Consider the following 22,389-nt stretch of genomic DNA (forward strand, 5'->3'; position numbering starts at 1 on the left):
CCTAGCATGTCGGCAACTGCTGGGCAGAGAAACCAGCTGGACACCCGGGGTGAAGGAGTGGCAGCACAGTCTAAAGGGCTCCGACCCAAAGCAGGCAGATGGCGCACCCGGCTCCCTGCCTTATGTGAGTTGCTATGGTCTGAATGCTTGTGTGCCCCCAAAATGTGTATGTTGAAATCCCAACTCCCAATGCAGTGGTATCAGGAGTGGTTGGGCAGAGCCCTCATGAATGGAATTAGTGCCTTTAAAAGGGACCCCAGGGTGATTCCCTGCCTCTTCTGCCTTAGGAGGACACAGCGAGAAGATGGCCATCTAAGAATCAGGAATTGGGCCCTCAGACACCAAATCCGCTACCTTAATCTTAGACTTCCCAACCTCTAGCACTGTGAGACGTGAGTTAGTTGTTTGATCTATCTAGTTTATGATGTTTTGTTGGAGCAGCCCAGACGTGGGTTAGTATTTTGTTTGCATATCCTTTGGTGAAATTCTGTCCTAAAACAAATGATTATGTGTAATATTGTGGTACAGGAGCCATAAACCCAAATATTTTTCAGGAATAGGAAGTAGAGCCAGGCGTGGAGGCTCAGGAGGCTGAAACAGGAGAATCACAAGTTCAAGGCCAGCCTCAGCAATTTTGCAAGGCCCTTAGCAACTTAGCAAGACCATGTTTCAAAATAAAAAAGAGCTAAGGATGTGGTAAGGATGTGGCTTAGTGGTAAATTGCCTTTGCATTAAACCCCTATTACCAAAAAAGAAAAAAAAATAAAGAGAAAAAGAAAGCAAGTAGAATTAACTGGGAAGTATATTCCTTGTTCAAAGAGGAGATTTTGTTGTTGTTTTGTTTTTGTTTGTTCCAGCTAATTGTTGCCAGATCCTGAGAATTTTTTCAGGAGAAGCAAGAAAATGGGATTCTGGAGTACAGGCTGTGGTACTGGTGATTGAATCCAGGGTCACTCTACCACTGAGCTCTATCCCAGCCCTCTTTTTTTTTTTTTTTTTTTCCTTTTATAATTTTGAGACAGGGTCTCACTAAGTTACACAGGCTGGCCATGAACTTGCAATCCTCCTGCCTCAGCCTCCTGAGTAGCTGGGATTACAGGCATGTACCACTGCACTCAGCAAGAAAATAGGTTTTTGTGTGCACTTCTTTGAATTACATACAAACACAGGCCTTTAGTTCAACCGTCTGATCTAGCAGAGCAACGATGGGTTTTGGATTAGACTTGAGTTTGAACTGTGGCTGTAGGATCACTGGTTGCCGCTTGCTCTCGGGTAGCTAACTGTTCTCAGATGTCTACGCCCCCATCTTTGATATGGGGTGCCATCACACACTTGGCAGTGGGGTTGCGGGGATGAGGAGGGTGTCTTCCATGCTGACAGTGATTAGCGTATGGGACTCCAGCCTAGGACTGCCCCTCCTGCTCAGAAGTGACTCCAACTTGCTAGTCCTGACTTCTGAGAGCTTTTGCTAATAAATGTAAGAGACTGTCCTCAGGAGAGGCCCATTGAACACGCCAGGCGTGTGCACATTGGCTTCCATGTAGCGCTGCCTCCCACATCTGGAAGCAGCAGCCCATCTCCAGGGCTGAGGAGGGGCAACAAAGCCACTGATCACAGAGGCGTAAAGTGTGGCTTTGCCTCCGTGTCAGCTGCTAAGACTGTTTTCCCTTGTTTTTCCTCCCTAAGAAATAAAGATGAAAAGGAATCAGATGTGCTTTTAAAACTTTTCTACAGTTCAGTCTAATGAAGAGTGAGTTCATTCTCCTCCTTCCACTTTCTCCTTGCAAGAGATCCTTGGGCTGCCTTTTGACTCTGGTATACAAGCCTACCCCACGTCCTCCATGTGGACAGTGTGTTTCAGACACTGCCGCATAATAAGACGTGTTAGTGCTTGTTGAGTAGGCTCTCAGTTCCACGCAGGGCTGGTCTGTCCCTCCTGAGCCCCGTTAGTGGACCAGGCCTTGTATCCTGCCCCCAAGGTACAAAGATAAGGGATAGTCCTCGTGGTTCTCCTTGATGATAGCCAAGTCACTTGCCATCAAGTGACTTCACAGTGGAACAGCATACCCTGGAGAAGGGCACAGCGTGCTCAGGAGCAGAGTAGGAAGTGTGGAGGACCACGGGTCAGCAAACAAAAAGAATGATGGTAGATTTGGGGACAGTTTTGCAGGAAGGGTATTTGTGGCCTTGAAACATCATATGCAAAGCTAAAGGTGAGAGTTGGTGGCCAGGCTGACAAAGCCTGGAGAGCTTGGGATGGAGCTGACAAAGCCCTTGGGGCGTAGGAGAATTTTATGTCCTTGAAGAATGGTTTGTCCCAATGACGCAGCACTTCAGGATTCTGGGGAAAAGGGTCATAGGATGGAAGTTGCATTTGGGAAGCTCGATCTCCTCTGCAGCAAAGAGGACGGATTGCGGCAAGAGGAACAGTGGCAAAGGGGGTCACAGTTGAGGGGTCACTGCAGCAGTTTGAAGAGAAATGATGAGATCCAGACAACAGAGGTTTGAGGAGCCCAAGGGAGGGGCTGACAAGGAATTCACAGAGGCTGTGCGATTAGCGACAAGGATGAGGGAGTACTGTGTTCCTTGGCTTTTCACCGCTGTGACAAAATACCAGAGAAAAATAACAGTGGAGGAAAGATTTATTCTGGTCTGTGCTCTCAGAGGTTTCAGTCCCCGGTCGGCTAGGTCCAGAGCTTTGGGCTGGAGGTGAGGAAGAGCATTAAGGCAGAGGGTGCTGGAGGAAGCACAGCACCCTTCTAGGGTGTGTCCCCAGTGACCGACTCCTCCAAGCAGGCCACCCTCCTATAGTTTCTACCACCTCCCAATAATGCCACCCAAGGATCCAAGTCACCTTTCCGAAGGCGCAGCCTCCGAACACGACTGCACTGGGAAGCAGACCTTCAACATCTGGGACTGAGGGACAGTCCAGATTCAAACCGCAGCAAGTACGAAGGACGGCTTCCAGGTCACTGCACAGGTGAGCGAATGGAGTGTGGCATGCGTATCAGGAAGAGGGAGCCAGGAAGGGGTGCTGTCTGGGAGGGGGACAGGGCATGCAAGCAGGGGCCATGCTCACTTTCTGAGACCTCCGTGACTCTAAGGATGAGGGCCTTCCGTGAGCATCTGGAGGTGCCGTTTGGAACTCAGGACAAAGAGGTGATTGGAGATAAAGATCAAGATGCTGGACTATTTATAGGTCATTGAGGACAGGGGTCAGGATGAGGTCATCCAAAGAGAATATGTAGAATGAGAAGAGAGGGGACCCTCTCGGCTGAGGCTGGAGCCCTGGGGAAATGGAAGTTCAGGGGCAGGTAGAGAAACAGGACTGAGTGTGACTATGGAGAGGCTGGAGGGACCAGGACAAAGCCAGTTAGGAGCTTCAAGGAGGGAGGCGGCTCAGGCGCAGAGTATTACACCAGTGCATGGCACACACCTGAAATCCAGTGACTCAGAAGGCTGAGGCAGGAGGACCAAAGTTTGAGGCCACCCTCAGCAACTTAGGGAGACCCTGTTTCAAAATAAGAAAGGGCTGAAGGTGTAGCTCAGTTGTAGGGCATTCCTGGGTTAAATTTTTAAAAGAATTAAACATGAAGTGTAGACTGTTAAAAGAAGGGCAAGGAAGATAAGAGCCTTTAAAAGTGTCCAATGGAGACAAGATTATTTTGGTGACCCTGGGAAACACAGGGGCAGGGAAGTGACGTATCTGGAAGCCAGCCTCTCCTGCACTGAGCAGTGAAGGGGAAATAAAGGCCTCTGCACTCTCTCCTCTGAGGTGAGGCCTATCTCTGATCTCACTGTTGTACCTTAAATCAAAAAGAGTTACAAAATATTGCAAACATCAAAGTAAAAATAATAAATACCCATCACTAGTGAACTATTTTTGCTTCAGGTTTTTACTTTCAGGAGAACTAAAACATGACTGGATATATTTAAAACCCCACACTCACCCATCACTGACCCCATTTTCCCCCCTTCATGCAGTAACCACCATCCTGACTTTAGTGTTTCATTCCTTTATAGTTTATATTTTTATTACATAAGTTTGTATCAGTAAGCAATATATATAATTCTTTTGCACATTTTCAAACTTCTGAGTCTTGCTTCTTTCATCAGTCAGCACTGGAAACTCAGAGATTTATGTTCATATTTATAGCTCTTGTTCATTCATTTTAACTGCTGTATAGTATTCCTTTGTATGGGTATGCCACTTACTACCTCTGTTTTCCTGTTGATGGACATTTAATTTGTTTTCAAATTTGTTTGTTTGTTTTTTGTTTTTGGCCATAAAAATGAGCTTGCAGTGTTAATTCTTGTACATTTCTTGCATTTGTGAGATGATATTTCTAGAATTATATATACAGAAATGGAATTTGATAGGCCATGGATTATATACATATTCAACTCTAGCAGATATTTGCAACTTGCTTTCCAATGCAGTGGTATCATACACTTAAGAGTGTATGAGAATTCCAGATGCTTCACATCCCCAACATTTTACATGTGGAAATTTTAATTTTGGCCAGTTTGGTGACTGTAAAGTTAAATTCCAGACTTTGCTTCCCTTTGCCTTTTTACCAACCACATAGTGTAGGCTGTGTACAATACAACTCCAGGAGGTGCTGTTCACATTGTAGCCTGTGAGTGGCACATTCAAGAGCTGGTGCGTACTACAGTGTATATGGTGACCTTGAGGGTAGGGTAGCTGAGGACATTTTTTCCTATTTTTGCCTACTTTTTTACTGGCTCATCTTATTAGTTCTAAGAGTTATTTATTCTGGATACCAATTCTTTCTTGACTATATCTGTTGCAAATATTTTCACCCCATCTGTAACCTCTATTAATTTTGTTCATGATGTCATTTGCTGTATAGAAGTTTTCCTTGAAGTTTTCCATTTTAATGTACTTAAATTTACTTGTCTTATTCTTGATAGCTTGTATCTTTGTATCTTATAAAAGTCTCCCTCCCTCCTCCAAGGTCATAGTTATTCTAATTTTTTTCTTGATTTAGATCTTTAATGCACCTAGAATGTATGTGTTGTATAAATAGGAATCTGTTTTTTCATATATATAACCAATTACAGAATATGAGTTGACTTTCATCATTTCCCATTTTCATGTCACTGTCATATAGATGTATATATGTATATTTTCTTTTTCTTTTTTGTAAGGGATTGCACCCAGGGATGCTTAACCACTGATCAACATCCCCAGTCTTTTTTATGTTCTACTTTGAGACATGGTCTTGCTGTGTTGCTGAGGCTGGCCTCAAACTTGTGAGCCTCCTGCCTCAGCCTCCCAAGTCATGGGGATTGCTGGCATGTGCCACCATGCCCAGCTACTGCTATTATATTTTAAATAAAGGTCTGTGTCTGTTGTGTTCGCTGTTTTAGTTATATCATATGATAATGTCTTAATTACTACTATTCACAATATGTCATACTATCTAGTAGGACAAGTCTCCCCAGCTTCTTTAACACATTTTTGGTTATTCTTGGCCCTTGGCTTCTTCCAAATTTTTTTTATTATTTGCGAGCTTTTTTAAAAACTGGGATTTTTATTGAAATGGCATTAAAGTGATAATCTGGAGACAATATACATCTTTACAATACGGGGTGTTCTCATCCTTGAATGTGGTATGTTGTTACATCTCTCCTTTTATTTAGGTCATTTTTACGTCCTTTCACTTTCTCCCTGAAGGTCTTGGTTATAACTGGTAGTAAAAACACCGATACCAGTAAGTATGGCCTGGGGATGCAGTTCAGGGCAGAGTGCTTAGCACGTACAGGATCTGGATTCGATCCCAGCCCTACACACACACTAAAATACACATAACTGATCTCATATCCAGCAGCCATTTTAACTTTATTTTTTTATTTTTTTATTGGTTCTCTTTAGAAGAATCCATTCTGACATAATTATAAAAGCATGGAATTCATCTTGTTCTAATTCAGTCCCCAGTACCTCTCCTTCCTGTTCCCTCCCCCCACCCCCTGCTCCCTTCCCTCTGTTGATCTTTCTGCCATTTACCCATAGTTATTGTTTTAATTAGTTTCTTGTGGATGTACATGATGGTGAGATTCATTGCGGCATAGTCATATATAAACACAGAAAAATTATGTCAGATTTCATTCCACTGTCTTTCCTTTTCCCATCTCCTTGCATTCCTTCATTCCCCTTTGAACTTCTATTCTCCCTGTCCCCTTATTGTGGGTTAGCTTCCATATATGAGAGAAAACAATTGACCTTTGGTTTTTAGGGATTGGCTTATTTCACTTAGCATGATTGTCTCCAGATCCATCCCTTTACAGGCAAATGTAATAAAGACATTCTTTTTTTGACATTTTTATTATTAATATTTATTTATTTGTATGTAGGGCTGAGAATCGAACCCAGTGCCTCATACATACTAGGCAAGCGCTCTGCCACTGAGCCACAATCCCAGCCCCAAAGACATTCATCTTTATGACTGAGTAATACTCCATTGTGTATACATACCACATTTTCTTTATCTGTTCATCTGTTGAAGGCTGGATCCATAGCTTGGCTACTGTGAATTGAGCTGCTATAAACACTGATGTGGCTGCATCACTGTAGTATGCTGATTTTAAATCCTTTGGATATATACCAAGGAATGGGATAACTGGGTCAAATGGTGGTTCCATTCCTAGTTTTTTTTTTTTTTTTTTAAGGAATTTCCATACTGCTTTCCAGAGTTATTGCACCAATCTGCAGCCCCACTAACTGCATGAGTGTCCTGTATCCTTTTCCCCAATCTTCCTCAACGTTGTTACTTATATTCTTAATAATTGCTATTTTGACTGGAGTGAGATAGAATTTTCATTTCATTTCTTTAATTGCTAGAGACATTGAACTTTTTTCACGTATTTGCTGACATTTATTCTTTTGAGACGTGTCTGTTTAGTTGCAACTTTATTCTTATTTTTATAAATTCTCTTGAATATTTCTACATAGACAATCATTGTATGTAATTAGGGTGTGATCTTCATTTAAATTCTTATGACTTTTATTAGCTTTTTTTGTTTTTAGTTATACATGACAGTAGAATGTATTTTGACATATCATACATACGTGGAGTATAACTTCCCATTCTTGTGGTTGTACATGATGTAGAATTGCACTGATTCATATATGAACATAGGTAAGTTATGTCTGATTCATTTTCTTTTCCATCCCCATCCCCCTCTTTCCCCTATTCCCCTTGTCCAATTTGTTGAACCTACACCCTCCTCTACCCCACCCCCCACCTATTGTGAATCAGCATCTGCTCATCAGAGAGAACATTAGGCCTTTGGTTTTGGGGGATTGGCTTACTTCACTCAGCATAATAGCCTCCAGTTCCATCCATGTATCCGCAAATGCCATAATTTCATTCTTCTTTATGGCTGAGTAATGTTCCATTGCGAATATATATCACTTTCACTTACTTTTCCTTCTTTTATTGGTTCTACTGCCAGAACAATGTTGACTAGTAGTGATAGCAGGCTTTTTTTTTTTTTTTTTTTCTGATATTTGGGTTTGAACCCAGGGGCGCTTTTACCACTAAGCTACATCCTTAGGCCTTTCTGAGAAATGGTCTCACTAAATTGCTAAGGGTAGCCTCAAACTTGTAATCCTCCTGTCTCAGCCTCTAGAGTCCCTGAGATTATAGATGTGTGTGCCACCATGCCCAGTGATAGCAGACTTTTTAAAACAGCTTTATTGAGATATGACTCATACTATAAAGATCACTCTTCAGACTTTTCCTATTCCTGTTGATATGCCTGCCTCTAAAATTTTACCATATAAGTGTCACAGTGTCATTTACATTTGTTGACTGCTTCATGGTCCTACTGGTTTGCCATCCGCTTTTACACACAGATCTTTCCAGGTTCTGGGTTCTGTTCTATGCATGTTGTCTATCCTAATTCAGCACACTGCACAGTCTTACTTAACCAGTTTTACAGCCTTTCTGCTACAAATTTTTTATGAATTCCCTTTATCAAGGGAAGTTGTCTTAATTTGCTAAAAGGATTTTTTAAAATTATGAATGAATTTTGAGTTGTTTCTACTGCTCCATCTTGTATGTGAGTGATGCTAGAGATCGAACCCAGTGGTGCTCTACCACTGAGCTACATCCCCAGACCTTTTTATTTTTTGAGACAGGCTTTTACCCAAGTTGTTGAGGCTGGCCTGGAACTTGGGTTCTTCTTGTCTCAGCCTCATCCCAAGTCACTGGAATTACAGGCATATTCCACTGGCCCAGGTGCTTTTTCTTAATCCATAAAATGAAGTCAGGCATGGTGGTGCACTCTTGTGATCCCAGCAACTTGTGAGGCTGAGATAGGAGGATTGCAAGTTCAAAGCCAGCCTCAGCAAAAATGAGGTGCTAAGCCACTCAGTGAGACCCTGTCTCTAAATAAAATACAAAATAGGGCTGGAGATGTGACTCAGTGGTTGAATGCCCCTGAGTTCAATCCCTGACACCAAAAAATAAAAAAAATAATAAAAAGGGGATGTGCCTCAGTGTTTAAGCACCCCCTGAGTACAGTCCCTAGTACCAAAAACAAAGGAGTTTTTCTTGTCAGTGGGGTATATTTTATTAATAGATGTAATAATGAACTATATTATCCATTCTTAAGTCCTACCTGGTCATAGCTTATTTAATACACTTATGAATTTTATTTACTAACTATTTAGGATTTTTCTGTCCATAATGAAATCAATCTATAATTTTTCTCTTCCATTGTTTTTATAATGTTTTAACATTAAGATGTCTCAAATGAATATGATTATTACCTTTTTCTTATCTCTGACAGAGTTTACAAAAGAAGTTCCTTATAGTTTAATAAAATTCATCTGCAAAATCTTACAAGTATCTTTAAGGACTAGGGTTAGGGAGAAAGTAGATGCTTTCTGTATCTTTCAAACCTTCACCCAGTGGGGCTGGGGTGTAGCTCAGTGGTAGAGCACTTTAGCCTAGCATGCATGAAGCCCTGGGTTTGATTGCCAGCACTGCAAACAAAACAAAACAAAAACAACAACAAAAAAAACCTGCACCCAGACGCAACATTTTAAAGGCAAGATGGACAAATTGACCTTTATCGATTGATATGCCAGCGCTCTATTTCTCAGTGGTTCATCTTGTAGCTCATACCTGTTCCCGCCTATCCGAATGCCTTCCACTCCACAGCATCAACAGCACTGGTCTGAAATCACTTGTCTCGTGCTGGCTTCTCACTGGGCTGTAAGCTGCAGGGCAGGACAGTGCTTTCTTCCCCTAACGCCCGTTCTGTCCACATGGTTAAGGAAAGGTCATCATTCCTACCCCCCAGCCCTGCCCAGGCAGAACTGGTAGTCCAAACAAGGTACATTTTAAATAGAAAACAGAAATGCTTGCTGCCTATGTCTTTCTTCTTAAATCTCATTTGGTGGCAGTTTTGCCACTTGCAGCAGTGTGGCTGTGAAAACAATACTATCCAATGAGGGCTTTTTGAAGACTGTGATAACGTAAATCATCTAGTGTCAGGTGGGTGCTCAGCGAAGGCTATCTATAAATTTTAAAAAAGAAAAATACAGTTGGCTTTATTGATCCCCCTTTTTTTTTCCCCTCCTCTCTAGCTATTGCTTCTCAGTTGCATTTGTGGTTTTGTGGCCGTAAAACAAATAGCTCAAAACGTGTTTGGAAAGCCACCTCTTCTCATTTCTGTATAATCCTACTCTGTTCACATGGCTAAGGAGAGCAATCCTCCTGCTTCAGCTTCCCAAGTAGCTGGTACTACAGGCATATTCCGCTGTACCTGGCTCTTCGAGGGGACTTTTGTTAGGGCTGTCTCAAGAAATGCTCTTCCCTCAATGGAGCTGCCCTCAATGGAGCTGCCCAAGCTATGAGGCCATCTGCCATCACACAGAGGGAATCTGCCTGAGAATGAAGTTAATACAGAAGAAACAAAAAACAAGAAATGGAGTTTTTGATATTATCACTTGATCCCTAGTTCTGGCTATGCCTAAAGCCAGTGAACCATCCCTGTGATAGCTGAAGTAATAAACTGCCTTTTTACTGCTTAGGCCAGTTTGAACTAGGTGTATGTGACTGCAAAAAGATTCCTTAGTGTAGTGCAGAGTTCATTCCTTCCCTTTAAGTTGCTCTCTCTGAGGTCAGTTTCTACCTGCTTTTAGCTTGAAACTACTGGCAAAAAGGAACATAAATTTTATTTGGTCAGGTTTGGGAAAGACCATCAAAAAAAAAAAAAAAAAAAAAGTCTTATAACAAGTGAAGACTGTTTCTTCTGATCCCAACTGAAAACTGACTTTAGAGAGAGCTTTGTCCACCTGCTTATATAATTTAGTAAAGATAAAAATAAAGGCCTTTATTTCTTCCCCACTAGAAAGTTGAAGATAATTTTAACATGTTTTAACTACATGTTCTTCATCACTGGGTGATACCTAGTTTCTTTATTTTGGTGATAGATGTAGTGCTGTAGCACCAATAGTCCATCTGGGGAAGATTTAGGGAAGTAACATTTCCTCTCAGATGCATGTGTGTCCTGATACAGGTACACATCTTTACAAATTTGTGAGAAACTCAAGGGCTTGGAAAAATCCAATATTGAATTTTAAGAAGGGAGTGGAGAGTAGTACCTTAAAGAATGCAGGTACATTTAAGAGGACATACATAAATGTGGAAAAAAATAAGAAAAAGAACTATGGTAAGGAAAAAAAAAAAAAAAAAAAAAGATTTCCCTATCGGTTTGATATGGAAAGATCACCAAGCTACAATGATAAATGAACAATTTAGCCAGGAGTGGTAGCACATGCCTATAATCCCCACTATCTGGGATGCTGAGGCAGCCTCAGCAATTTAGTGAGAACCTGTCTCAAAATAAAATTTAAAAAGAGGTAGGGATGTAGCTCAGTGGTAGAGTGCTTGCCTAGAATGTACAGGCCCTGGGTTCGAACCCTAGCACTGAAGAGACAGGGAAAAAAAAAAAAAAAAGCAATGTCTATAAATATGTATAATGTAAGAAAAGAAGGAAAATAAGGACATATATTCATATTTAATTATACTACTAAAAATAAATACCAAAAAGAAATAAGCCAGTAAAAAAGCCAGAAAAAGTAGTTTCCCATAAGGGACAGAGGTCAGAAAACAGTGGTGGGAACAAGACCTTGCAACTGTACCTTTTTATGTGGCCCTGTCCATGTGAATACATTAACTGGTCTAAAAAAGTTCCCCTTTTATGATACCAACCACTGCTTCCAGTTCCAGACTGGGCTTCTATGGCCCCCAAGAGCCCTTCTCCTAGCCTAGCAAAAGTAGGCACCATTTCTCTGACCCATTCAAATGAAGGTGAATAAAAGACATGGTCACACTGCAATGCCTTTATAAGAGGAAATTTTATTGTTAATTGTTTACCTTAATAGTTTCAGAAAGAGGAACAGATTAGCTCAGTCCAACATGATTGGCAGTTGGCAGAATCTAGTGAAGCAAGTGTTCTGATTGCTAAGGATTTAATTTGGATGCTTTTAATACTTAGCCATCTAACACTTCAAACATAATCCAGATTAAATGCATCATTTCCTTCCCTTTCACTTTTAATGCCACACCTACCTCACTTCATTAAGGAAATATCTTCATTAAATATGATTTCCAGAGGAACAAGTTCTCTGGAGAATATAGCCATGAGGACAGTGCACAAAGAAAAACTCAAAATAAAACTCTGTATGATAATTTACTAGTCTAAGGAAACAAAACCTTCCAATATATTAAGAAATAAATCCAGTTACAAATGCACTAATAGTTCTATGTGAAGAGGTTCTGGTACAACTGAAAATGGCCGGCTATTTACAAGATCCACAAGCAGGAACGGTGCACCTAGCCCAGCACTGGCCCTTGGAAGCCGAAAGTATTCTCTCCGCTGTAGGCCACATACAAGAATCCATCTTCATCTTTTTCCTTCTCATAAAGCTGTACCATAGTTAGGCTTGAAAGAGAAAAATAAAAATCATCATTGAAAATTGAGTCTGGGTATCAGGAGGGCAAAACCCAAAGATAAGGGGCTTGATCCTTAGTGGTGGATATTAAAAAATAATTCAGGTATCAGTACCTGCTGTGACCTGCAATCTGTTTTATGAAAGGGAAATGGAGCCATGAAAAGATTAAGACATATCAGGAATCTGCAGATAAAGCCAGAATTAAATTCTCCATCCTCCAGTCCAGAAGCAAACCATGTTAAGTAAGTCTTTTAAAAAAAAAGCCAGCTCCTTGAATGGGCTCAGCCTGGCTAGCACCTGAATGCCTTTTAAATGCCAAGGGAAAGGGATGGGAGGAACTAAGCAAAATTAAGAGCCTAAAGACCATTCCTGTGGGGTAAAGGACCCTGGTAAGAAAGAGTATATTGGGCTCTTTGAAGATTTATAATTTGGATTTAATACTATACATACAAGTGGGTTTACTCTCGTGGAAGCTCCCAGCAAAAGCCCTTGTACCCCAAGATCTCTGTATCAGCATCATCTAAGAGAAGTTATTTCCCTCACATATAATGCAAAAAGTTCCCACTGTATCTAGGATCCAGAGAGGCCTGCCCAAGTGCCAAAGAATCCTCCAGAAATAAGAGATTCTTTAAACTAAACATGTGGGTGGGAAAGCTGGCTTTCCCTAAACCATAAAACAGACTGAAGTGGAAACCTAATCTAGTTCTGTCATAAAACTGAGTTGTCCCAACTCCAGAGTGAGACTAGTAACACCCACACCACCATGCAAGGTCTGGCCACGTGTCTACTATCTGAGATGAGCAGGAGCTGTACACATGTGCTGAACATTAGTGTGACCACGAATGATGGGATAACTAGAAGGAACAGTAAGACACTCATCTGCAAGCTCACTTCAGACATTTGAGGTCAACAGCCTTGACAAGTCACAACATGTAAACCAGGTGTAGGGGGTGGCATGGTCCGGGGTCTTAACCTGGTAAAGCAATGGCAGCCTGCTACTCTGCTGTTAGTGGGCTGACTGGGACCAACTGGTGAACAGAGACACAGGTCACATCTATAAAAGGGGATCTTTGTTTTTTCCCTTTTCTATTCTTCCTGCACAAATCTTCAAGTTCGGGATAGCTGTGTGGGTAGAAGATTAAGTTAAGGATGTGGGGTGGATGATTATGACTATAAAATGGCCTGTTGCCAGCATCTTGTACTATAAGAATAGTGACCCCTGTGAGGATCTGTTAACATGGAATTTTTAAAATAACAACTCCCTGGAACAGCACTGTTTATAAAATGTCTGCTGTGACAGACGTCCTATATCACTGCTATCCAATACAGCAGCCCCTAACTACATTTAGCAATTGAAATGTGGCTTGTCTGAGCTAGGATGTACCATAAATGTAAAACACAAGATTTCAAATACTTAGTGTGAAATAATCTCAATTTTGATTACATGTTGAAAGGATAAAATTTTAGATATTTAAATTATTAAAAATTTCACCTGCTTTTACTTCTTTACTGTACCTACTAGAAAATTTTCAAATCATGTATGAGGTCTGCATGCACTAAAACACGCAAGGACTTGGTAGGTACATAGAAGAAGGAACCCTGGCTCATGAGAACGCTACATGCTGAGTCTCCACCTTGACTGCACATCAGAATCATGGGGGAGCTTTAAAAAGATCTCCCTGCCCAGGCCCCACCCCAGGCAAGTAAGTCAGATTCTCTGCAGGAGGGACCTAGGCATCAGCATGTTTTTAAATGCTTAAGATGAGTCCTTGTGCAGCCAGGCTGAGAAGAAAGACATTTATCCTTTTGTGGGTGCGGGGTGATGCTCATCTTTAAAAGCCCACGTTACCAGGAAGTGAGTACAAAGCCAGAAACCAGCAGAAGCGCTTGAACATGCAGCTGAGCCTCCCAAGATTTTTGCCCAGGTGACAGAATGCCTGGAGAGAAACCCCAGTTTTCTTTGGGACTCTTCAAGGTGAGGCTACTAGGAAAACAACTATAGCTACTACTCTCTTTACACCACATGGTCAGTGTTCAGGATGCCACTAATGAGACCTGTGGTAATAACAACTCACTACTGCCACCACCAAATGCATTTCAACGCAGTTAGCAGACACTGTGCAATTCAAAGGCAACCATCCCCTGGCACTTGTGTCAAGTTTGGTTCCAGTTGACAGACCGAGTTCTGTTCTTTCCCCACCAAGTTAGAAGCCCTAGTGCAATGACTCTAAATTCCACTGCTAGCTTAGAAATACTAAAGGAGCTTCATAAATACCAGTGGCCTACCCCAGACTCTCTACGCTGTGCACAGTGAGCAACGACCATGGGAATCACTCCTAAGGCAGGTTCCGAGACTCAGCCCTGACTTTTGGCAGGATAGAGGCTCGTAATAATGTGGTCTTTCTCCTTTCTGCCTTTAGATTCCATTGTCTTTTAAGTAAAACTTGGGTTTATCAGTTTGTTTAAGCGGTGCCCAATCAACAAGAGGCTGATAAAAATCCTAGTTATAACAGCAAGCATGTGCCAGGTGTCGTTCTAAAACGTAACACAGGTCAACTCCTTTGATCCCTACAACAATCTTATGCAGCAAGTGCTATCATAATTCACAGTTGTAAGATAAGAAAACTAAGGCACAGAGAGATCAAATAATGCACACCATGTCACAAAACTAGGAAACATTCTTATTATCAACTTGTGGCTCTAAGAAGGAAATGCTTAGGTTTTTTTTTTTTTTTTGATGCTGACAACTAATGGTTGTGCCTAATAAAGAGTCCAACACTTCTTTTCTGTCACACAAAATCATGTGGAAGTTTTACTGAGTTGACAGCAGCACTGTGTCCTTATAGAAGGGCAAGGAATTTGACAATCAACAGTGCTCAGTGCTAAATGACTGCCTGATTTTGAGGCTTCAATGGCTGCTATGGCAACTGACACAGTGAAATAACTTGAAAAATAGCCATTATGGGAGTGGACTACACTCAGGCAATGTCAGAATAACTTGGCCAAGAACCAAAAAAGAGCTGGACCACAAATGAGTTAAAAAAAAAAAAAAATTGTTTTAAGATCCACTAAAAGTGCATTCAAGTAGAAGAAGTGCAGGGGAGCAAAATGTAACCTTACTCAGAAGGCAGTCTATATGAGGTTTAGAATATATTCCATAAACCTCTCAGAATGAGATCCCCTCTCAGAATCCAGAGGCCTGAGCCACAAAACACTGAGCAGGCCACTGCTGGAATGGCGAGGACCCTGAAGCATAGAGGCAGCTCTAATGCACCTGTGTAGGTAAGCTGCCCACACTGGCTAGATGGTGGACCATCTCACAAGCAGCACTGCAACTCCAAGGCTTCCTGCCTGAATTACTGGGAGGTAGCTTAGAAGACACCCAAAGATGACCTCCAGGCCCTAGCATGCACACCCAATGCTGTGGCATCAAGTACTCCATACATGCATCTGAGAAGGATGCTGCTCTGGGCATCAGAGGCACTGTCACCTTCTGAGTCTGATAAGGAAAGAAATGAGAAAAGACGATGACAAATGTAAGACCAACCTAAGATTAGGTAGGACCCTGAAGTACTGAGTGTGCAGCCAACCTAAGATTAGGTAGGACCCTGAAGTACTGAGTGAGATGAACCTAAATTGCTCCCTGAACTCTATTCCCCAGTCCTCTATTCAGGATCACACAGACCCAGACAAAACCACTTCTACACTGGAAGAATTAACCAATAAAAAAGGCAAAATGGCCATGCTACTGAGGGTGAACATCAATATTTGTTTTGTTTTGTTTTGCAGTGCTAGGAATTGAACTCAGGGCCTCATGCATGCTAGGCAAGTGCCCTACCACTAAGCAACATCCCCAGCCTCAAACAGTTTTATGCTCCTCAACAGCCCTAGGAATTGAGAGGGGCTGACCTAGAACTGTGTGGGTGCTGAATTCATGTGAAACCTACTGTCAGCCCTGGATCAAGAGCAGGTCATGGAGGTTGAGATTCAGCCTGACTCACGAACTGGCTGCACTGAGAAGCACACCTGGCCAGCCATCTACTGTGGAGTCCTTGTGCTTCCACTGGACCTGGACTTATCGCTCAGTAGGAGGATGGGTGGGGTAAAGAAAGAGGACAGTGACCACTACTATGGAACCTGGTACTAGCTGAAATGGAAAAGTTAATATGGCCCTGAAGGGCTGGGCACGGTAGCACACACCTGCAAATCCCAGCTACTTAGGAGCTTGAGGCAGGAGGATGGCAAGTTCAAGGCCTGCTGAGGCAACTCAGTGAGATCCTGTCTTAAAATAAAACATTAAAGAAAAAAAAAAAGGCTGAGTGTGGTGGCACACATCTATAATCCCAGCAACTTGGGAGGCTGAGACAGGAGGATTCCAAGTTCAAAGCCAGTCTCAGGGACCTAGTGAGGCCCTAAGCAACTTAAGGCTTTAAGCAATTGCTGTGTTCAATCCCCAGCAATATATATATATATATTTTTTTTTTTTTTTAATTACTTACATATGTATATATGTGTATAATTATGTGTATATATGTGTATAGATATGTATATATTTCACTTTGAAAGATTTCCAAGATTCTAATTTATAAAGAACTACAGGTTGTTCCTGTTTATCAGCTTTTTTTCTGAAATGAAGAAACCTTATTCCACTGCTGAAATAAACCCTGTTTTTGAAGAGTATTTACCCAGAAATTATCAAAATTGCTAATTTCAGCTCATTTCTAAATAAAGGATGCACCATAAGATAGCACATCCTTTAAGACCTCTTTAAGACTGAGAAGCGGGCTGGGGAGATAGCTCAGTTGGTAAAGTGCTTGCCTTATGAAGCACAGGGCCCTGGGTTCGATCCCCAGCACAAAAAAAAAAAAAAAAAAAAAAAAAGATTGAGAAGCAACAAAACACCACCATCTTTAACAGCACCAGTTTCCCAATGGCAAATTATAACATCTTAGATATATTATTTAATAACAGATTTCTGTTTCTGTTTTAAACAGGGAATTAAGAAGATTCCTGTCTGTGCTCTAAAGAAAGATCCAAGACCACTGCCAGATCTGGGTTCCCCTCTAAGGCCAGGGCTGGGAAACTTGTTCACTGATGTTCTTTGTCAGTTCTGCCTGCACCAAGTTAGCTCCCCTTCTGTTTTTGCCCTGATTCTTGATGTAGGTACCTAAGCAGAAAACTCAGCTTTCCACTGCTAAGTGAAAAATGCAATTAAGATTCCCCCATTTTTAAAAAAATTAAAGAATTCAGAGAGAATTAAGGAAGTAAAACTCTTAAGGCTATAACTGTGTGTCTATTTCCAGAATCAATATTTAACACTAATTATTCTAAACTAAAACGAAACCTCAACACAAAAATAACTGAAGTTACTTCTTCGGCCTCAGACATAAGTGATCCCTGTGCAGACCTGTCAGTTATGGAAGAAGAGCACTGGGTGAAGGTTAAAGGAGACTCCAGGCTTCCCCAAGGAAGCTGGAAAAGAAAGAGGCCGTTCAACTGCTCTGGGAAGAAGATGGTGAAGATGAGTCACACATCAGTTTTAAGGAGACCCTGTAGCACTTTTGTTTGTGTTGCTATGGGTGATTATATCTGCATAAGATCTGACTGTGTTGCATGCCTTCTTTGTTTATAAACAAATTTGGTTTTAAAAGAATAAAACTCCAAGATAAACTAGGTGTGGTGGCACAGGCCTGTAATCCCAGACTGGGAGACTGAGGCAATAGGATCACAAGTTCAAGGCCAGCCTCAGCAATTTAGTAAGACCCTAAGCAAAACTTAGCAAGATCTTGTTTCAAAATAAAAAAATAAGTAAAAGAACTGCAGATGTAGCTGAGTGATAAAGTGTCCCTATGTTTAATTCCCAATACAAAAAAAAAAGAATAAAACAAATGGTTATATCAATTGTGGGCAAGATATCATTAACTGGGCCCAAAAGTGCGACAGACCTGGGCAGAGGGGCCCTAGCTGATGTTCTCTACATCCTCAAGAATCAGGATTTGAGTTCTGAAGTTCCTGCTTGTTGCTAGGCATGGTGAACGTGCCTATAATCCTAGCAACTCAAGAGTCTGAGGCAGGATCTCAAGTTTGAGGCCAGCCTCAGCAACTTAGCGAGAACATGTCTCAAAATTTACAAAAATAAAAACATAAGGACTGGGGGTATAGCTCAGTGGTACAGCACTCTAGGTTCAAGGGTTCAATCCTCAGTACTACAAATAAAAATCCAGATTTGGGTCACATGTAATCTACTTTAGAGAGGATTCTCCCAGACGGAAAAGGCAAATGGGGCTTGGAGAAAAAATGGCCCTGAAGCAACCTCTTGTGACCTGAGAATCACTTTTCAATTCCAATTCTATTTATACCTCAGGGATAATAAAAAAAGGGGGTAGATGATAAAATCTACAGTCATTTTAATTGCTAGATTACCATGGCACCATCAGAGCAACAATGTTTCCAAAAGCCTGCTTTATTTCCTTCAAGAAGTATGAGAGGATCAGTATGGAAAAAAATAAACTCAATGCCATAGTTCCTAGTCACCTACTTCCTCCCACTAAGCCACCACCACCTCCAGGAAGAAGGAAACAGGATCACCAAGGCTCTGTAAAGTTCCAGGTAGTATGAAAGATTTTCCTTCTCCACCAATTTAAGGGAAGCTGAGAGTGACCTCAGGGGCCCAAGTCTTCCTCCCCTGCTAACATACTGCCCAGAGGCCTGTAAAGAGAGGCTACATGATCCCAACAGTGACAAGATCACTGTTAGAAGTAACACCACAGCTTCCAGAGCTACAGCAATGGCAGACCAAGGCACTTAAATTAGCAGGTTCTGGCCTCTTTCCTCAGGTGGGACACTGGCCTTAAGAAGTTTTCATCTTAAAAAAAAAAAAAAAAAAAAAAAAAAGACGTTTTCATCTTCCCTGCCCTGCCCTGCTCACACACACCAGGAAGTGGAGGTGGTAGAGATTGGGAAAGAAGCAGTCAGACCAAAAAATAGCCAGAGTTTTCCACCTTAATAGAAATAATGTCTGGAATTTGGCTCAGGCCTCTTTTGGAGCCTTCAAGAATTTTCAAAGGAACATATTCTGGCTAGTTCCCAGGGCTGATGAACACCTTAGCTATTGATTGACTGACTGACTGGGGTCAATACTGGGGTCTGAACCCAGGGTCTCATGCATGCTAGGCAAGTGCTCCACCACTGAGCTAAATCCCTAGCTCTCCTTATTTTACTTTGAGACAGTGTCTCACTAAGTTGCCCAGGCTGGCATGGAACTTGGGATCCCTGTCTCAGCCTCTCAAGTCACTAGGATTACAGGCATGAAACCTTAGCTTTTTGAAGTTTACTTTTGGGTGGTAACATGAAACCTACTTTGAGTCACTAAGATGTGACTAGGAATTTACACTGAGGGAAGATACGGGGGCCAGGGCTCAGAAGTGCCCAATCAGTAGTAGGAAAGGACTGACCAAAGGTTCAGACTGAGCCTGTTCATTTTTCCTCCTTCCATGAGGGACTAAAGTTGAATTGTAAACTACAATGAAGAGAGAAATTATAATGCTTCTGTCTAGATTCAGGTGTCAACAGGCAGCACAACAAGAAAGCTGACAAAGATAGTATAAGTCTGTAAAGGAACTTCACAGCCCTTAACTGGACAGCAGCCATTTTATCAGACTTGAGGATCAGGCAGGTACTGACTCTCACAATGGGAAAAAGCAGACTTTTGCAGTAAGCATGATGCAGTAAGCTGAGCCTCAGCAGGGCCCATAAGCTTCCAGTGGAGAGCAACAGTGCTGATTTCAGGAACCATTAACAGAAAACCTCATTTTAGGCCTCGGTTCTATTTATGGCTTAACCTGAGTATGGGGATCTAAAGCTAGAACATTTTTGTTTAAGTCCAGGTCTTATTTGATTTTCTTGAGCCAAAGTTCACTCACATGTATTGCAGCCCTTTATTATCTTCCTGGAGCTGTGGCTGTAGCTTCAGATTTGCAGAGTTAGGACCCCTACAGTTTCCAGACTTCCAAAGTTTTGAGTTCAATAAGCAGCTGAAGAGATGTCTAATACCAAAGAGCCCATCTAGTAAACATCTCACCTGGACTGTGGGACTGTCTTATCCACAAACAGGAAGATAGCCTTTTCAGAAGGAAGCTGGATCCTTTTCCTTATGATCCACATGAACTGGGCCACAGTGATGTCAGATGGAACCAAGTACTTCCGTTTGTCAATGTCAACAATCTGAGAGCCAGAGACTTTTTCCACAATCACCTGGGAAAGTAAAGAGAGGTCAAGACTGGATTTCCTAAATGAGGCTCCAGCCTTACACTGTCAGGGAGCTGATGTACAGTGTGGGCAGGGATGTGGGTGGGAAACTGCACAGCATGAGAAAATATGCCGTGGCTTAATGAGCCACACTCTGGAGGTTAAGATCTGATATAAATATGTTATAGGGAAACCTTGAGTGCTTTTCTGTGGTCACTTATCTCTCTCACCCCTGATCTCAGCATTTGTAAGAGAAATACAGCTACTAAGCTTTTTTATCCAGGCAGATACAAGAAAATCTGGTGAAAATTTCATCAATGGCCTCTTACTGTAGTACCCTAGAATGAACCCACAATACTAAAGAAGATCCCAAGGAACACAGGAAACAAGAATGGATGGATTTATAGCAAAGCTTGGCAATCCCAGCCAGACAAGAATAAAGCTGTTTATGTGGCCTGTTACTTCTCTCTGAACAGGTTTTGAATTTGCCCCTCTACCTCCCTCTCCAAAGGAATCGTTTGCAAGAGCTATAATAACAGGCCATGATGTCCCTCGAAAATCAATAAGGATAATAGAAACTATCTCCCCGCCCCCCACCATGAAATATCAGATCATTTTTATTATTGATTAAAGGGAAAAGATTTTCAAACTTTTTTTTTGTTGTTGTTGTTTTTGTTTTTTTTTTTTGTTTTAGTCAGGCATGATAACAGGGTCAGGGTAAGAAAAGGAAGCTAGTAAGGTAGAAGTTCAAAGTTAAAGATGAAGATCCTGAGACTAAAGTATCACTTCCAAGACTAAAGTGACAGTCTCCACCGCCATTCCCAAAAGTGGCAGTGACCTGTTGCCCTGTCCTAGAACATCGTTCCTTATATAATTGGCAAGGGAGCCCAGAGACTGCAGACAGCTCACTGGCCTAGATCGGGAGATTCAGCACTGAGGCACCTGAACAGCACCAGCCCTAGCCCCTTACTCCCTGGCCCGAACCGGCCCGGACCCAGACTGGCTGGTCTGCTGTAGGGACTGGGACCTCAACTTGTTAACAACTGTTGAACGGCCTAAAGCCCTATCACGGCTCCTAGCCACACAGGTGACAGCAGGACGAGGGGGCGGAGGGTCCAAACACTCACTGGAACCCGGTCAGGATATTTCGCTCGGATCTTCGCGGATTCCACGCATCTGTGTTCTGTGAGAGAAACACACCGAGCTGACGTCGCGCCGGCCGGCCGACCTGTGGGTTCCCAATTCCTGGGCCGCAGCCCCTCCTCCGCCCTTCCCAGCCGCGACCCATGCACGCCCCGGGCCCTGGTTCGGGCGTCCCCACGGCGGGCCGCAGTCCTTCGTCCCGGGGTCCCCGGAAGTACCCGCGGAGGTGGCAATCGGACAGTGAAGGGCCCGGGGGGTGGCAGGGCCTTGGCGACCCGAGCCCGGAGCGCGGCATCCGCCCCGCCCGCCCCGGCCCAGGGCGGCCGAGTGGGGGAGGGGGCTCACCCGCCGCTCCAGTCCCCCGCGGCAGGGCGGGCAGCCGACCGCTTACCCAGCGAGTGGTCCTCCTTGAACATCCACTTCATGGCGGCGGCGGGAAGGGGATGGACCCGGCTCTCGGAGCCGCGGAGTTGAGCGAACCGACCACAACAACAACGACGGCGGCGAATACACGGCAGGCGGGACTTCCGGTTGCCAGAGCCTAGCAACCGGTCCGGGCGGGGCTTCCGGCGCCTCTCACCCGGACACCGGGCCTGGGGGCGGGGCCTGCTCAAGGGGCGGGGCCGAGGAGCTGCCGGGGGCGGGGAAGGTGAAACCTTGACGTTGGCTACCAGGTGCTTGCGTGAGGGATACTGCAGACACCCGCAAGGGGAGGTTTCGGGGCCGTGGGGTTCCGAGAAGAGTAAGACTAATAATATAGGGCGCTTATGGAAGGGAGTGTTCTTGGGGGAAATACGTGGCTTTGGTGACAGCGTATTGGGGTAATGGCAGAAGAGGTTTCTAGTGACTGTCCATAACAAGGGAGAGATGTTTAGGGCGTTGAAAGTTTGGGGAGTATTGTTTGGATCGGTGACAGGTCGGGAGCTTAATATTTGGGGGTGACTAGTTCGTGGGCACTGTGTGGGAAGGGGTACTGATGACAACCCGGAGATTCATCACTGAAG

The 22,389-nt window shown here is 43.0% G+C and overlaps 2 protein-coding genes across 3 annotated transcripts in view; one reads left to right on the forward strand and one right to left on the reverse strand.

Moving 5' to 3' along the window:
• Positions 1 to 17,186, forward strand: part of ADAT1 (adenosine deaminase tRNA specific 1) — a 56,223-nt gene extending 39,037 nt beyond the window's left edge. For both annotated transcript variants that reach the window (XM_079119674.1, XM_079119672.1), the window contains 2 exons: positions 15,193 to 15,277; positions 16,990 to 17,186. In XM_079119674.1, the coding sequence (XP_078975800.1) occupies positions 15,193 to 15,277 (85 nt within the window). In that variant the 3' untranslated portion in view covers positions 16,990 to 17,186. The remainder of the gene's footprint in view (positions 1 to 15,192; positions 15,278 to 16,989) is intronic.
• Positions 11,380 to 21,934, reverse strand: GABARAPL2 (GABA type A receptor associated protein like 2). Its single transcript, XM_079119689.1, has 4 exons — positions 21,777 to 21,934; positions 21,370 to 21,425; positions 20,076 to 20,248; positions 11,380 to 11,985 (listed from the first exon to the last, which is right to left on the reverse strand). The coding sequence occupies exons 1-4, from the start codon at positions 21,808 to 21,810 to the stop codon at positions 11,877 to 11,879; spliced, it is 372 nt and encodes a 123-aa protein (XP_078975815.1). The 5' UTR covers positions 21,811 to 21,934; the 3' UTR covers positions 11,380 to 11,876.
• Between the last annotated feature and the right edge of the window lie 455 nt (positions 21,935 to 22,389).

This window comes from Sciurus vulgaris, assembly GCF_902686455.1.
Source record: "Sciurus vulgaris genome assembly, chromosome: 17".
Taxonomy (NCBI): domain Eukaryota; kingdom Metazoa; phylum Chordata; class Mammalia; order Rodentia; family Sciuridae; genus Sciurus; species Sciurus vulgaris.

Coding starts and splice junctions, on each gene's coding strand:
- GABARAPL2 (XM_079119689.1), bottom strand. CDS start 21,810: ATGAAGTGGATGTTCAAGGAGGACCACTCGCTGG. Junction 21,426..21,776: donor CAAGGAGGACCACTCGCTGG/GTAAGCGGTCGG, acceptor TTTCTCTCACAG/AACACAGATGCGTGGAATCC. Junction 20,249..21,369: donor AATATCCTGACCGGGTTCCA/GTGAGTGTTTGG, acceptor TTACTTTCCCAG/GTGATTGTGGAAAAAGTCTC.